General features: G+C 48.4%; 1 protein-coding gene across 1 annotated transcript in view; it reads right to left on the bottom strand.

Moving 5' to 3' along the window:
- The window catches only part of LOC119441021 (uncharacterized), a 58,561-nt gene that overhangs the window by 30,263 nt on the left and 11,605 nt on the right, over positions 1-16,693 (bottom strand). The window contains exons 2-3 of the mRNA XM_049661461.1: positions 5,595-5,752; positions 4,713-4,727 (exon numbers count right to left, since the gene is read on the bottom strand). Coding sequence (XP_049517418.1) covers positions 4,713-4,727; positions 5,595-5,737 — 158 coding nt within the window. The 5' untranslated portion in view covers positions 5,738-5,752. The remainder of the gene's footprint in view (positions 1-4,712; positions 4,728-5,594; positions 5,753-16,693) is intronic.

The following is a 16,693-nucleotide window of genomic DNA, read 5'->3' as shown; positions in this document are numbered from 1 at the left end:
GGGGGAGCAGGGTGAGTTGCGGTTCTTGGGACGGATGCAGAGCATCTCGGACTTCTCTGGGGAACAAGAAAGTCCTACGCTGACTGCATAGTTTTGGGTCAGATTGGCGGCTGCTTGGATAGTGTCCTGTATGGTGCCATCACTGCCATGGGTAGTCCATAGCGTGATGTCGTCAGCGTATAGAGTATGTTTCAGGTGAGGAACGGTTACCAATTGTCGTGCTAGGGGGATCAGAGTGATATTAAATAAGAAAGGTGAGAGGACGGACCCTTGCGGGGTGCCGATGCTTTTTAGAGAGTATGTGGGGTAGGTGAGCGGGCCGAAGCGAAGCTCAGCCGTGCGTGCTGTGAGAAAGGCCTGAATGTAGGTGTACGTACGTGCACCCACATTCAGTGGGGAGAGTGCAGTCATGATCGCGTGATGTTCAACGCGATCAAAGGCTTTGGATAAATCCAAAGCCAAGACTGCCTTGGTGTGGCCTGGAATAAGCGGGTCGAAGATGTCATGGGTGATTTGCAACATGGCGTCTTGTGCGGACAAATGGGGACGGAATCCCACCATGCTGTGAGGGTATAAGTCATGGTCTGCCATGTGCTGTGTGAGTCTCGCTGATACCACGTGCTCGAAAAGCTTTCCGAGACACGAGGTTAGCGAGATTGGGCGAAGGTTTTGGAGTGTAAGTGGTTTGTTGGGCTTTGGGATGAAGATTACCTTCGCGTGGCGCCAGGACTGGGGGAGGGTGCCCTCCTTCCAGCACTGATTGAAATACTCCGTGATACGAGCGATCGATCGATCGTCCAGATTACGGAGCGCTGTGTTGGAGACCTGGTCGGCGCCGGGTGCAGATTTGGTGCGGAGAGTCAGGAGGGCTGCTCTGACCTCCGCCTCTGTTATGGCGGTATCGAGTTCGGGGTTCGCCGGTCCTGTATATGAGGGGAGAGGAGTTGGTATGCCGGGTGAGGTGTATGGGTCGCGGAGTGTATCCAAGAGAGCATCGGGGTTGTCTATGTGTGCGTGTATGAGCCGGGTGACATGGTGCTGGGAGGTGTTTTTTGTTTTCGACGGATCGATGAGGTGTCGGAGGAGCTGCCACGCCCGTTTTGCGGACAGTCTCCCGGCGATGCCGTCGCATACTTGTCCCCAATTGGAGCGGCAGAGCTCCTCCGAATGTAATTGAATTTGAGATTGTAGAGTGGCTAAGCGTTTTCTGAGTGTTCTGTTATGTTTACCGCGTTTCCACCTCTCTAGGAGACTGTGGTAGGCCTCCCAGAGGTGGGCGAGTCGGGAGTCTAGGGTGGGGACGTCTGTGGTGGTTTCAATCTGCTGCGTATGGTGTTGGATGTCAGTCTGAAGAGAGTCTACCCAGTCGTTGATGTCGGTGATGGGGTTGTCAGGACTGGCAGTTCGCGTGGTGCGGAGAGCGTCCCAGTTAATTAGTTTGTGTGTCATGTAGGTGTGCCGGGGTGGCTTGAATGGGACGGTGACTTGTATCATGTAATGATCACTGCCCAGTGTGTGTTGTGTTCTCGTCCAAGTCACATCACGGAGGGAGCAGCTGAGCACCAGATCCGGACTAGTGTCCATGCTGACACTGTTGCCGATTCGCGTAGGAATCTGAAAATTGTTGTGGACGGAAAGTTGGAGGTTCTGCAGGAGCAGCCAGAGCCTGCGACCTCTGTGTGTGGTTGTTTCGTATCCCCAGTCAGTGTGTTGACTGTTGAAATCCCCACCGATTAGTAGGGGGTGCTTCCCTACCAGGCGGTGCAGCTCTCGGAGGAGGGACTCCAACGTGGCCATCGGTTTGGATGGGGGGTGGTAGATATTGGCAATAAAGATGGATGGGAGTGTATGTGTGTGATGGATAATTTCGGTGATCACGCAGGGCGTCTCTGACGTGATGTAATGCGTCTTATGTGTTAGAGTACGGTGCACAAGTGTGGATGCCCTGGGTGTGTTTGTGGTGTCAGAGTGTGTGGAGTTGTAACCGGGGAGTGCGGCCTGAGTGGCAGTATCTTGGAGAAGAAGGACTTGGGGCGTTGGGGAAAGTGTAGGAAGTAGAAGCTGCAAGGGCGCGCGCTTACCCCGGAAGCCGCGGCAGTTCCAGGTTAGGATGTGTAGATAATTACTGTTGCCCCGTCCCGCCATATTGGAGCGTAGGCGGATGGATGAGAGGGGCGAGTCTGGTATCTATTGGGATATGGGGTTCTATGGCGGTAGGCTGTGCTGTGGGGAGAAGAGGGGTAGAGAGCGGGGGGAGTTGTGTGAGGCGTGCTTCGAGAAGGCCGACCATCTTCTGGAGTATGGATTCCATGCAGCGCTCAATGTGCGTTTCCAATTTCATAGTGAGGTCAGAGAGAAGGGCGTTGAAATTACTTTCGAGGCGAATCTCAAGATTGTTTAGTTTTTTGTCGAATTGGTCGGAGAGCTCTTTCAGTTTAGAGTCGACATCGGTCGGCTTGGAGGCAGGCGGTGAGGGAGTGATGCGTTCTTTTTTTGAGGGTGGTGATTGAGGGGGAGCGGTGTTGGTTTGTGTTAGAGTAGGAGGTGAAGTTGAGAGAGAAAGAGTAGGAGAGGCAAGTGAGCGCTGAGTGAGGGCTGTGAGGCGGCTTACCTCCTCCCGCAGGGCCCGGAGCTCCCCTTCGTTGTGGTCCGGAATTTTCTGGGTGGAGGCAGGCGGCGATTTCCTTACACGGTCGGCCCATGTGAGGTCCTGGCGGAGCTTGTTGCTGCGGTCACGGGAGGCGGAGCGCGCACTGCTTGCACTGCGCGATGACTTTCGAGGGGCTGGCGTCTGCTCCCGGGTTCTTGACTGGTGTCCGGTAGCTGGCTGGGTAGTGCGTGGTTGCGGGCGGGCGTACCGGTACTTGCATTGTATGTTTCCAGTATGATGCCCGTCCCCACAGACGATGCACTTGGGTGGGCAGGTTGGGGGATCGGTCGGCGTGTGCGTTTCACCACAATTGTGGCAACATCCGCTGGCTGGTGCGGGGCAGACATCCTGGCGGTGTCCGATGCGGCGGCAGTTGTAGCATGTCTCCATTTTGGGTCGATGGGGAAAGCATGTGTGAACACCCGCCCAAAAGCGGATAGCTTTGGGCAAAGGTCCAGTGGCGAAAGTGATAATTATTGACCGCTTTTTTCCAAAGGACCGCGCGTCAATGATTGGGAGCTCAGGATTGAAGGGGACAAGTCCATTTATGATTTCCGCGTGCGACTCACCACTGTGGGCCATATGAATGACGCCCCGCACGGCGTCATCGGGCGGAGCGAGGTAGGCGGTGGCATCAGTTGAGTTAGTGCCGATGGTAATTGATGTGATTTGGGCATAAGTGCGAGCTCGAGCCTCCACTGGTGTGCTGATCGTGAAGGTGTTGTTGGCTGGGTGCAGCCGCACCTGGTCCTGGGCGAGCGCTTCCTGCAGGGGTACTTTAGTCGCTGCGCATATCGCTGTGAAATGCCTGCGGGGGGTCTCCTTGGATACGTCGAAACCGCCGCGCGGTCTAACTACGACCTTGAGGTCTCCCCGCGGGAGTTGCGGGAGAGGCGCGCGTCGAAAACGCGTCAATGGCGTCGCATGTCGAGATTTCTCAGTTGGGCGGCCGTCGCCGTCGTTGGGTTCCGGTAACATCCCTGCGGAGTGTTGGGGAGATTGACTGGCAGTCGCCGGGCGGTATCGGTTACGGAGACGCATTATGGTCTCCCATTCTCCGTTTTGGACTTCGGCGGGGTCGATTTCGGTGCCAACTACTTGATAGTTCATGGCTGAGTGGGTTGCGGGGGGTCGCGGACGCTAGGCCAAAAGTATATAGGCCTAGCTCCGGCGAGCGCCGGAGAAACGGAAAAAAAGGCCGAAAAATCCGACCCGGGCGGGCCAGCGATAGCCGGGTGGGTTCAAAATGTGCGGCTCACCTTCCCGGATGTGATGATGGCAATTTCGAGAGCGTCAGGTCAAAATGTCCGGTCGCTGTGGACTTTGAAGAAGGAGCCCATATGCGGTGCGTCCACTCGCATGCAACGACCCTGAAACTCTCTGCGTGTCAACGAGTTGACACGCAGCGCTGCGTGTGTCACGATGCGCAGTACGGGTGCGCGAGAGCACATGCCCGCGCGCTGGTTTTCTGTACGGTGTTTACGCCAAAAACACAGGAATGGGATAGGCAAATTTAAAGCAATTTGTTATTCGCTTCACGAATGCTTCGCTTCACTTATATTTCGAGATGTGTGTGGGATCTGCATAACAATATTAAATAGAAAGTTGCGTAAAGATGCTAGATGAATATACAGACACAAAGTAGCTGAAGTAGTCTCAGAATGCTAATTGCAATAAGAAAGAAGAAGGGGGTAGGAGGGGAGGGGTACTGTGGCTTTGCCAAAACATGTTACGCATTGTTCCCTCCCCGATTATTTTTTGTGAATGTGTGAATAGTAGCCAGAGTCACAGCTTTCATGTTCGCCTTATTGTCAGTACGTATTACTAAACTTTGCGGCCAAATTTTCACGACACCTAGGCCTTGGGAGTAAATCACACATTGCACCTAACTGCATGGACGGTGTATGAACAAACCTAAATAGATATCCCTTACCATGTGCGGATGAGTTACACCTGCGATAATATTGCGGGCTTCTCAGAGGGAAAAAATAACTGTTGCATTCAGTAAAACTCAAATGGCATTCTTTTGAAAAGCGACAGCCCCAAACTCCGCGCATATTACCTGTTCCAAGTTTCGCTGAAAAGAAAGTAGAAAAACAAGTAAGTGGCAATTGTTTTCAATGTACTAGATATGTTATGTTAACGTAATGGAACGTACTTTTAGCATCACTATCTCGGATATATTTAGTGCTCTCCCCTTACGTTTGAAAATATTTGCATTTAATATGACCATCATCAGCTTTCCATAAGGTACGTTATGTTCGGTCAGGAAACTAACAAATAACTGCTTTATTTCTCTTTCCAACGCACACTGCATGATCGTTCGCTACAACTCGGGTATTATCGTTCTGCTCCAAATTCCAGCGCTTAATTAAGTAGTCAAGGTCGAACACACTGATGAGGTAATTTTCAAATACATCGGTAATATTGTTGCATTAGAGTGCGCGCCAGCCGTATTGCATCCAATCTATATCCTCCCACAAGTTTCTTTGTCAATATACAAGTCATTCGTGGTTACTTGTCGACTGTACGCACACTCACAGGGCATCTCAGCTAACGTTAGCTAACCTGCTCAATGAATAACACAATTTAAAAACACACGGTGCAAGGTACAATTATAAAGCTTACGGTATCCGGTTGCCACACGTCTGATGACAGAACCCCGTAAGTTCTATGACTGTACCTTGCACCGGGTGTTTTAAATCGTGCTATTCGTTGAGCAGCTTGACTAACGTCAGCTGGGAGACACGTTATATACCCCTATCTCTCTTAAAGACAGCGTGTTATGCTTAATTGTTCAACTTTTGTTTAGCAGAGTGCAAATTTGTATTTTTGTGCTCTTTATTAAGCACTTATTTAACGGTAATAGAAGCGCCATTTCATGCAACGTCGCTTGAGACGCACCTTCAAGCAATAATACCGCGATGAATACCGATCCGCTCACCTGTCGTTGTTGTACTCGAATTTGACAGAACGATATACGGTTTGATTTTGGGGTTCATATCCTTGGTATGAGGAGCGCACGCAGTGAAAATGTTTTGCTGTTTCCATGGGAACACCCGAGACGCGTCCGAGGTAAACATCCATTGTATTGTTGATAATCTGAAACAAAATAAGCAGAGAGGAGCAAATGGGCGGGGGGAACAGGTGTCTCGTGTTATAGATGCAAGTTGCTATCAACAAAGGTATGTAGAGCGCGTTCGCTGTGCAAGTTAGCTACACGCACGTCCTTCTCATTTGAAAAAAATGGATCCTCTATTCAGCTAATACAGTCTCCTCAACGCGTCATGGCAAATTAGCGAATTGATTCATATCTGCATAGAGGCACGTTGCTGGCAGGAAAAAAAAAGCGTCCACATTCACAAAACGTTTTTATGCTTGAATTGTTCGTAAAAGCAGTTTCCGGGAGATGGAAAACTGATCTTGTGAAGAAAAAGCCAAAGATAATGCGAAATATTTTAGGATGGGCGTTTTGTTTCGTAACTTTTTGGTCTGATGTCTTATTTGGTGAACAGAAATTAGGTTGCCTGCAAATATCCGAGCAAGTCAGCATGAATCGAATACATCCTATGATAGAATTTCTACTCAGTAGAAAACATGAGTAGAAAACATATCAACAAGCAAGATGGGCTAGTAGGTTACATATATTATGAAACAATTTTATGACGCATATTTAGACTGGACAGAGCCAGATATACAGGACACAGGCCGATGCGGTAGTCCCGTCTGACTCGGTCAGCCACATTTAAATTCGCGCCGTAAAATTATGTACCATAATCTTCACACGAACTAAATAGTCACCAGAATACACCGACAAAGCTTCGTGTTAATGACTAAGTAACATCATGAAAAGATTTGAACGAGGGTGCTTCTAGTAAAAATCGATAAAAGCAGGGCAAAGTTATAAAAATAGGGACAGAAAGTGCATAACGTAACATTATTAACGGTTTGTCTGATCTCCATGCATTGCGTAGTCAATACGACATGCTCCCATCGTTTATTGTTTTAAATGTGAAGCATTTTTTGGCTAGTCGGAACCAAGGTCAGAGAAAGGTCACGCTCAAGGACGCGCCAATCTTGTTTTCAAAAAATGTGAGCCTATCCCGGAGAAAGTGCTGCTCGAAATGCCGCCAGACATAGTGCACACAGAAAAAAAAAAAACGATCACCGATCCACGCTGTGAAGGTGATTGGAGAGAGAGAGAGAATAAACTTCATGGTAAAGAGCACACGAGCGTGGGTAGCTCTTCCGCTCTGCAGTGGGTGGTCCCCTCAGTCCAGGAGTCCAGTGGCCTTAGCTGCCCTTCTCGCTTGGCTGACCAGGTTGAGCTGTTCCGTCGAGTCGGAACTGGACAGGGCGGCGTGTGGTTGGGTGTGTTATGGGTGTGAGCAGTGGTGTGTCTGCGCAAGCCCATACCATGTCGTAAAGTGTTGCGCATTGATCACAGTGTGGACATTTATAGGAATACAGCGCAGGGTGTATGGCGTGGTATAGACTCAAATGTGGATATGTATTTGGAGTTTTCGCCATATTACGGCTTCCTCTCGCGTCAGAGCATTATGCGGTGGGGGTAGTGTTCTTCGTGAAAGGCGATAGTGTTGTAGGATGTGTGTGTAGGTTACTGATATGGGCTCGGGATGGAACTGCTCGGCGAGCTAGGCCCTCTCGCGGCTCCCGGTGTGCATGCGCTCTGGCGTAGGCGTGTGCCTGCTGATTGCCGCGTAAGGACTCATGCCCAGGAGTCCACACGATTTGTATGTATGGTGGGAGCTGGTGCGCTCCACTCGGAATGCGAATGTGCGGCGCTGGAAATTTTGGCCCTGTAATAATTTCTGCATGCTGTCTGCGAGTACGTCAGAACTATGACGTAATCCCAGTGCGGTCTCGTCGCTGTCGCTATCGCTAGTTCCTCTGCCTCCGCAGCGCTTGCTCTGGAAACCGACGACGCATTTATTTCGGTCCCGTGATTGTCGACTACGCTGGTGACGAATGCGGTGCTTCTTGCCGTGTTGGCCACGTCTACGTACAAGATGTTGGGATGGTTTTCATACTTTCTTGCGAGTGCCTGCGCTTGGGCTTGTCGCAGTCTGATGTGAAAGATTGGATGCATGTTCCTGGGAATCGGTGAGACGTGCATAGTTTCTTGTATTCATGTTGGGCATTTTTGTCAGTGCGTTGGTCATCCGTACGGAATATCCAAGACGTTCCAAGATACAGGACAGCGAAGCTGTAAACAACAACTAGAACGATTACCAATTACGACGTAGTTGAAATTGTTCACATGGCGGCATTCACATGCACTTTACCTAATTAGTAGCCCAAGACGTTTCAACGGCTTGCGACTTCGCTTGCACCGCTACTTCGTACACCTACAAAGAGTGTACCAGAGAGATGAGAAATGCACTTAACCACGCTTTCACCGCACGCTGCTCTTCATAAGCACTCACTATACGTGACCTTCCCATAGCACGGCCACAACACAAATCAGTTGCTTGTTTTGCATACGAAAGTATAGTTGCGTCATTCCCTGCTTCGTCTGCTGCAGTTGCCGCTTCCAAGCAACTGCAGCTAATGCAAGCGTAATCTTTACGGAAAACGCTTGCGCCGAACGCTATGCACGAAGGCGAGCTTTCTGGTTCTTTTTTCTTTCCCCGCAGGCCAGCACCACCGCTGCCGTAAATGTGCGGAGGCGAGCGCCATCTGCTGGTGCTGCAAAGAACCCAGCGGCGAGTGTTTGCTTAAGGCTGATTCATACTACGCCGACACGATAACGACTTTGGTCAGCCGACTGATGACGCGAGCAGTTTACAGGACGGAAAATACTGTGGCCAACGGTTTAAAGAAATGAAAATGCTGTCGCCATGCAATAGTCGGCAGACGAAAATCGGTGCCGTGTCGGCCTAGTGTGAATCGGCCTTGACGGAGACGACGGACCCATTGGGATGTAGAGCTATACAGCTTCGCCGTAGGTAGCTCGATTGGCCAATAACAGTTATAATGTAAACAAACACCGAATATAGTGTATATTAAGGCTACCTGATTTGCCAGTACCGGATATAGTGCGAAATAAGGCGGCCTGCGGTGGTAGGTGATGCACCTGAACACGGAAGTGAGACCCAACAGCCACATGCCGTCGTTGTTATGCCGTCCTCGTCATGACAATCTGGCCATGGCGTCGTCATCATCACAGTCGCCATCATGCGCTCAGGGTCGTTCGACCGTCATTTTTAACACGACAGTGTTAAGGTCCCCGTGTCGCAGTAAATCCAGCGTTGACGTGGGCATCGGCGATCCTGGCGGAGTAATTCACCCCGAACCACGCCGACCGTACAGGCCCTCCACGTGGCGCAAGGCGTTAGTGAAGAAAAATTGAATTTCTCAAAGTAAAATCCGTGAGAAAAATCGTAAAGGTCGACATAACTACAACCTACAGAGACGATAGCGTCGAATTGTAATTTTAATGTATGAGAAAACATAATTCTGTTACGAGGAAGCTCAAACACAAAACCCCTTTTCAGCATTTCTACCATAACAACAGCGGCGCGCTCGGGTAGGTTGCTTGCGAAGGCCCCATCCAGATGGCGCTCGCCTCCACGGCAGCGTAATACGGTAGCGGCGCGCAGAGGCGAAGGTGGAAAAAAAGAAAAGAAAGCTGCAGCTGCCGGGAAGCCTCACAGGCATTCAGGGATCTTTGAATACTAAAGCGTCCTCCAAATTTTGGACACGCGCGCGCCTCGGGCCAACCGCAAACAATTAATAAAATAATGAAAAAGGTCCTAGAGCATTTACATTTTGATATAAGACGGCTTATAATGCCCCTGTAAAATGTCTTCCCAGCAATGCATCTGTGTTTAAAAGTGAAGCCGACTTCAAGGGGATCGGTGTAAGCTTGGTCTTTGTAAGCTGGCTTTCTCACGTAGTGCGTTGCAGTGAAGCCTACTCATAAAGAAAAATGCGGTGCGAACGGCGCCCGATAACGCTATCGCGTTCCACTCTTAAAGGCGAAGCTTCAGCGTCCTCCAATTTTTTGTCGTAGTGATTACAATTTCATCAACCCATTGTCGTCATACCTTTTCTTGATGCCGTATTCGTGATTCCACCTTCGCCATTAATTTGTCATCATGCCATCATCTACACGTCGTCATCGCCATACAGTCGCCTTCATACCATTGTAATCATTTTAAGATAGTCATTCCATCGGCTTCACTCCAGCTTCGCCATCCCGTCGTGGTCATACCGTCGTCGTCCCATTCTCGCCATCACGCCCGTGTCGTTACTGCAGCGTCGTCATCTCATGGTCATCGTGCAGTCGTCGTGACATCAGCGTTATATCATGGCCGTCAGGCTGCCTTCATCATACCATCGTCGTCACTTCATCATTTTCATCCCATGGTCGTATTGTAGTAGCCGTCGCATCATCGTAATGATGCCATTGTCGCCACTCTTTGCACACATTTGCGTCGTCTTTGCCTTTAAAAAGTGCTACGCATGACATACAGCGTACATTCGAAAGTAATGTCAGTGAGTCGGTTAAAAAATTATTGATCAGATCAGTACAACACAATACAATGTTTCAAAATAGGCTCCTCCTGCATACATACATTGCTTCCGGAGAGACTTCCAGGCATCGAACCCGTCACGCTAGGCCCCCTCCTGAATGTCTGTTAGAGCCTTGGTGCAAGCCTCTTTGCCTTCGTCAACTGTCCCTAAAGAGTTTTCAAGCGCGGAAACAAAAAAAAAAAACGTCTGGGGGAGCCACGTCAGCACTGTATGGCGGATGGGGTACCGTTAACCCCTTTAAATCGACCAGGAAGCGGTTCAAGAAGAAGGCAGTGTGGGCTGGCGCGTTGTCGTGGTGCAGATTGCAATCGCCCGCGATGTCAGGCAGGACCCGATGAAACCTTCGTTTGAGTCCCTTGAGCACTTCCACGTAGAATTTGGCGTTTGTGGTTATGCCATGAGGTACAAGTTCATGGTGGATGAGCTGCCTGATGTCAACGAACACAATGAGCATGAGCTTGGCCTTCGACTTGCTTATTCTGTCCTTCTTGGTGCGAGCGGAGGAGGTGTGCTACTCGGCATTTTGCCTTTTTGTGTCGGGTCCTATTCAAACACCCGAGATTCGTCGCCTGTGATGACATTGTCAAAAAAATTTCGCAGCATATTCACGGGGTGAATGATGATGAGTGGGCGAAGCTCCGGAGGTTCAGGACTCTTCCGTGAAAATTCCCCCATTACATCATCATGAAAGACGTGAGAACCAGTGTGTGAGGTGATATAAGAACTTTTATTCATTTTCTTAGATGAGGTTTGGCTTTCGTTGTCCCTTCCAAATGACGGCTTTATGGTCCGTGAAATGCAAGGAGAGCGGTTCTTGTATGGGTTGCAGTTGGACGTTTGTAAATGCAATGTATATGCACGTCCCTCGGGTGGTCGTGGGTTTCAAGTAGTCAAAGGATGTGCACATGAGAGCATATCTGTAAGCCATGTGTTGTATAAGCCAATTATTGTTTGTTCCTGTCTGCGATATCCACGTTAAAATCACCAACCAGTATGAACGGTGCATTCTTGTACTTCGGTACAAACGACGGTATTCGGGTACAAACGACGGGAACGAAACCTTTAATGAACGGTCGTTTCGCGTTCCAGGTCTCGGTAAGGCAGAGTACGTACGAGGTTGTTGGCAAACCACAATCTGTCGCCGACATTGCAGCTGTGGCCGAAACTGTTGTCTAGAAAGTCGCGCTTGAAACGCGCGTCTCCGCCTTCGGGCAGAGCTCGCTTGAGGCGCCTGGCAGCAGCTTCCCGCGCTCGCGCAGCCTCGGGATCCGCCCGCCTGTACGCGCGTTTCCTCGCCGCTTCTCGGGCTCTCACAGTTTCTGGATCCGCTTCTCGGCGTCGCCGTGCACCTTCTGCTTCGCGGGCTCGAACGTCGGGATCCGTTTCTCAGCGCCTCCATGCAGCTTCGGCTTCGCGGGCTCTCACCTCCGGGTTCTGTCTGCGAGCGCGCGCTGCAGCCGCTTTCCGTGCCCTCCGCTCCGCCGCCTTGTCTTCCATATGGCACAGCGACTCCGAGCGAAAGAGGAAGCGCGCCAAGAGCGAGCGCATTTTATAGCTCTCACCCCTAGCGGTCTCCCATCGCACTGCATCGAAACATCTCGAACGATCGCCTCCATCCAATGATCTAGTGATCGTTCATCACGCTATGCGCTCCCATACATCTGAATGATGATGATGATGATGATGATGATGATGATGATTTATTGGCATCCCCTTTGAAACGGGGCGGCGACAAATAGTCACCTAGCCTGCTTCATTTAATCAGGTATACTATACATGTTCTTTATCTGGAATTTTTGTATACCTCTCATTATTTTTCTTTTTCAAAAATTTACCTTGTACCGCTGCCTATGATTTTAAGAGATCCGGTCGTATCCATTTTTTCCCTGCCTTTTTTTCCACCAGTACTCTAATCGTCTCTTGCTGATCTCTACGGCTGATCTGTTTATGTTTCCTTCCACTTTAAACCCAAGCGCTTCTGGGAGTTGCACGTTACCTACGGTTCTCGCTGGGTGAATCCCGTCGCATTCCATTAGGATGTGCTGAGTGGTCTCTGAATCTTTACTGCAGCATACACATGTTTCATCTAGTTCCGAATATTTGTTCCGATATGTTTTCGTCCTTAGGCAACCGGCTCGAGCCTCAAATAGCAAGGCACTGCCCTTCGTGCTATCGTACAGATTTTCCCTTCTAATTTCTTTCTTCTCATTCTTGTAAATCTCCATTGTCCTTTTCGTTTCCATTCTTTGCATCCAATTCACGGTCTCTATTTCTCTCACTTTCTTTCTGATGACCCCTGGTTGTCTATTTACAGTTTCGATTATCCTGTACTTGGTTGCCAACTTCCTTGACCTCTTCCTCCATTCTGTGTCCACGCTTTTCATGTAGAGATACTTGTGCACTTTAGCCGCCCATTTATTTTCATCCATGTTCCTGAGCCTTTCTTCAAAACTAATTTTGCTTTGTGCTTCTCTGACCTTAAAAGAGGCCCAACCCATGTCACCATGCACTGCCTCATTTGTCGTATTACCGTGTGCTCCCAAAGCCAACCGGCCTACTGATCTTTGGTTAACTTCCAAACCCGCCAATATATCCGATTTTAAGCATATAATGGCATTTGCGAATGTTAGCGCTGGCACCATTACTCCTTTCCAGATTCCACGCACCACGTCATACTTATTGTGGCCCCACAGTGCTCTGTGTTTCATTATTGCTGCATTCCGCTTCCCCTTTATTTTCAGATTATCTTCGTGGTTGCTTGAGTAATTCTTTCCTTCGTTTATGTGCACGCCGAGGTACTTATATTGCTTCACTATGGGTATTACTTGCTGTTGAATTGACACCACGAAGTTACTCGTGTGTTCATTAAAGATCATAATCCCTGATTTCTCTGTGCTAAACTTAAGGCCTAGATTTGTCGCTGCATTCCCACAGATATTCGCAAGTATCTGTAAATCTTTTTTATTGTCCGCTAGTAGCACAATGTCGTCTGCGTACATCAGTCCAGGGACCTTCTGTTGCACCATTTGTCCATTACGCATGTAGGATAAATCAAAACCTAATTCGCTGTTTTCCAGTCGTCTTTCTATGCCCTTGACGTAAAGCTTGAACAACAATGGTGACAGAGGGCATCCTTGCTTCAATCCTTGGTGAATTCCCACCATTTCATTTCCTTTTCGGCCTTCCCATGCCACTTGTACTTGGTTGTCTCGATATATCTCCCTCAGCAGCTCCACGAAATCGTCATCTATGCCTTCGTATTGAACAATATCCCACAACAATTCCCTGTCTACGTTGTCATAAGCTCCTTTAATATCTCGAAATGCTATCCATAAAGGTCTTTTCTGAGCTACTGAAATTTCTGTGCAGTGAGTTAGTACAAACATATTGTCTTCTAAGCGTCTGCCTGGCCTGAACCCATTCTGTAGTTCCCCCAATACATCGTTTTCCTCCACCCACTTCGACAGTTCTAATTTTATGGCTTGCATTGCCATTCTATATATCACCGACGTTACTGTAACTGGCCTGTACGAGCTCGTCTTATCCTTATCTCCTTTGCCTTTGTAGATGAGATTCATCTTGCTTTCACGCCACCCAACGTGAATATTCTTTGTTCTAATCACTTGCTCTATGGCATTAGTAAGCAGTGCCTTGCTTTTTGGACCGAGGTATTTGATTAGCTGTATTGGGATTTCATCGGGTCCTGCTGCCGTGTTGTTAGGGACATTTTCTGCTGCCTTTTTCCAATAAAAGCTTTCTATGCTAAATTTTGATCTCTCAGGCCTCTCTGACGTTGCTGGATCTGTTGTCTGAACTACACTTTTTCTCGTGCCGAAGTTATGCCTGATAACGTCTGCGATGTACCGCAGCGCATCATTGCCTTCATAGATGTTACCGTCTTCATCCCTTATAGCCGTTTGCGAGTTTCTAGTTGGAGCTCCGAGTGCTTTATATGGTTCCAGAATCTTTTGGGGCGCCTTTGTCTCTTTTGTGAATGTTATGCACCAATGTTCACTTGCGCATTTAATTTTCTCTTGCACGAGCTCACTCGCAACCCTTTTCTTTTCTCGGAATGTATTCCATCTAAGGAGCACCTCTTCTTGTAATCCCAACTTTTTGGCTTCTCGATGAATCCTAGATGCCTCTTTACGCTCTTCTATAGCTTGTTTAATTTCCTTGTTCCACCACTTACGTGGTTTCCTCTTTCCAATCCAACAATTGTTTTGCCGTGTCCGCCTTATTTCATGCTGCATAACCTCCACCAGTTCCTTATATTCCCAGACTGCTGTAAGAAAAGCCTGAATTTTCTTCTCTATGTTGTTTGCGATCTCTGTTATTTGCTCGTCATTCATTTTTAAAAACTCTGAGGCTATTGGTTCATGTTCTGCGCTGGTATCTCGCCCAAACTTTAATGCTAAACGTCTATGATCGCTTCCCAGGCTATTTTTTCCATTTTCGTCTATTATCATTTGGTCTAGTTGTTCATAGACCATTTCTGAGACTAAGGCGTAGTCGATACATGACTGCCTGTTTCCGCATTGCCACGTTACCTGTCCATGACACTTATTCTCCCTGTTAACTACTATAAGGTTCTGTTCATCACACAAATCCAGCACTAGAGAGCCGTTGTAATCAGTATATCCGTCTAAATCGTCCATGTGCGCGTTCATATCTCCCACTTATATCACCTGGCCCGAGTTACTTACATTAGAATGGAGCGAGCGGCGCAGCGCCATCCCGTATTTTAATGCGTCAACTATGCTGCGCTAGCGCCATCTAGTGACATCCCATCACACTAGTCTTTAGCATGTATCTCTATGGATGGATGGATGGATGGATGGATGGATGGATGGATGGATGGATGGATGGATGGATGGATGGATGGATGGATGAGGCTGAACCCTTTAAATCGGGCGGCGACATACGCCACCTAGCCATCACTATTAAGATAATTTGTACTTTGTGGTTGGTGAAATTTCACCTCTGCCTTAATTTTATCCACCAATCAGATAACCTCTGTTTGGTTATTTCTACCCGCTTAAAGTCTATTTTGCCTTCACTGTCCCTAAACCCCAATGCTTTGAAAAAATCAGCCCCGTTGCCTTGCACTGTAGGGTTAAGCCCCTTACAGAAAAGTATGAGGTGTTCAGCCGTTTCCTCTTCTTCTCCACACGCACAGCACAACGTGTCTATACCTTGGTACTTGACTCGGTACATCTTAGTCCGCAATACTCCCGTCCTGGCTTCAAACAACAAAGAGCTTCCCCTAGAATTATCGTAGATATTTTCTTTGGCAATTTCTTGCTTGAAAGTTCGGTATGTGCCCAGTGCTGATTTCGTCTGCATCCCTGTTTTCCACAGACCCCTCTCAGTCTCCTTAACCTTTTTCTTAACCGCTGTTTCCTGGTTTGCACCCCTCCTGCAGTCCAAATATTTGATTGACAGTTTTCTGGTCAGCTTCCTCCATTTTGTATTAACATTCCTCATGTACAAATAACTGAAAACTCTCCTTGCCCACCGCTTTTCTGCCATCTCTCTCAATCGCTCCTCAAATTCTATCTTGCTGCTGGCTTCCCTGCCCTCGAATGACGTCCATCCCATGTCACCCTGTACCCCCTGATTTGGTGTATTTCCGTGTGCTCCCAGAGCCAGTCTACCTACCCCTCGCTGCTTAACTTCCAACCTTGCTCGAACCTCTGATCTCATGCACAGGACCGCATTGCCGAAAGTCAAACTAGGGACCATCACCCCTTTCCAAATCCCTCTCACCACTTCGTACCTATTGTAATTCCACAGTGCCCTATTTTTCATCACAGCTGCATTTCTGCTACCTTTAGCCGTCACATATTTTTCATGTTCCGTTAGGTACTCAGCCCCATTGTTTATCCACACTCCAAGATATTTGTACTTATCCACCACCTCCAGCGTAACCTCCTGTATCCTATGCTCGCTGCCCTGATTATCATTAAAAGTCATAACTGCCGATTTTTCTTTACTAAACTTCAAACCTAAGCTATCTCCCTCTTTACCACAGATGTCCATTAATCTCTGCAAGTCTTCCTTGCTGTCAGCCATAAGTACAATGTCATCTGCATACATCAGTCCTGGTAATGACGTTTAATCCATTCTCCCTGCTTGGAATAGGAAAGGTGAAGCCAAGTCCGCTCCTCTCTAATTTTTCTCTAATCCTTGTAAATACAGCTATGAACAACAGAGGTGACAGAGGGCACCCCTGCCTAAGCCCCTGCTGTATCTCTATAGGCCAGATACCTTGTTTTCCCATTTTATAAGCACACTGTTACTTTTATAGATATCTTTTAAAAGATTTCTTACTCCATCTTCCACCTCTAGAGTGCCCAGTATGTCCCACAAATCCTTTTGGATTACACTGTCATAGGCTCCCCTTGATATCCAGAAAGGCAAGCCATAGGGGCCTGTGTTCCTTTCTGCTATTTCAATACACTGTGTCAATGAGAACAGATA

The sequence above is a fragment of the Dermacentor silvarum genome, chromosome 2 (assembly GCF_013339745.2).
Source record: "Dermacentor silvarum isolate Dsil-2018 chromosome 2, BIME_Dsil_1.4, whole genome shotgun sequence".
Classification (NCBI taxonomy): Eukaryota; Metazoa; Arthropoda; class Arachnida; order Ixodida; family Ixodidae; genus Dermacentor; species Dermacentor silvarum.
The sequence above is the reverse complement of the archived record's forward strand: the minus strand, read 5'-3'. Positions and strand labels throughout refer to the sequence as shown.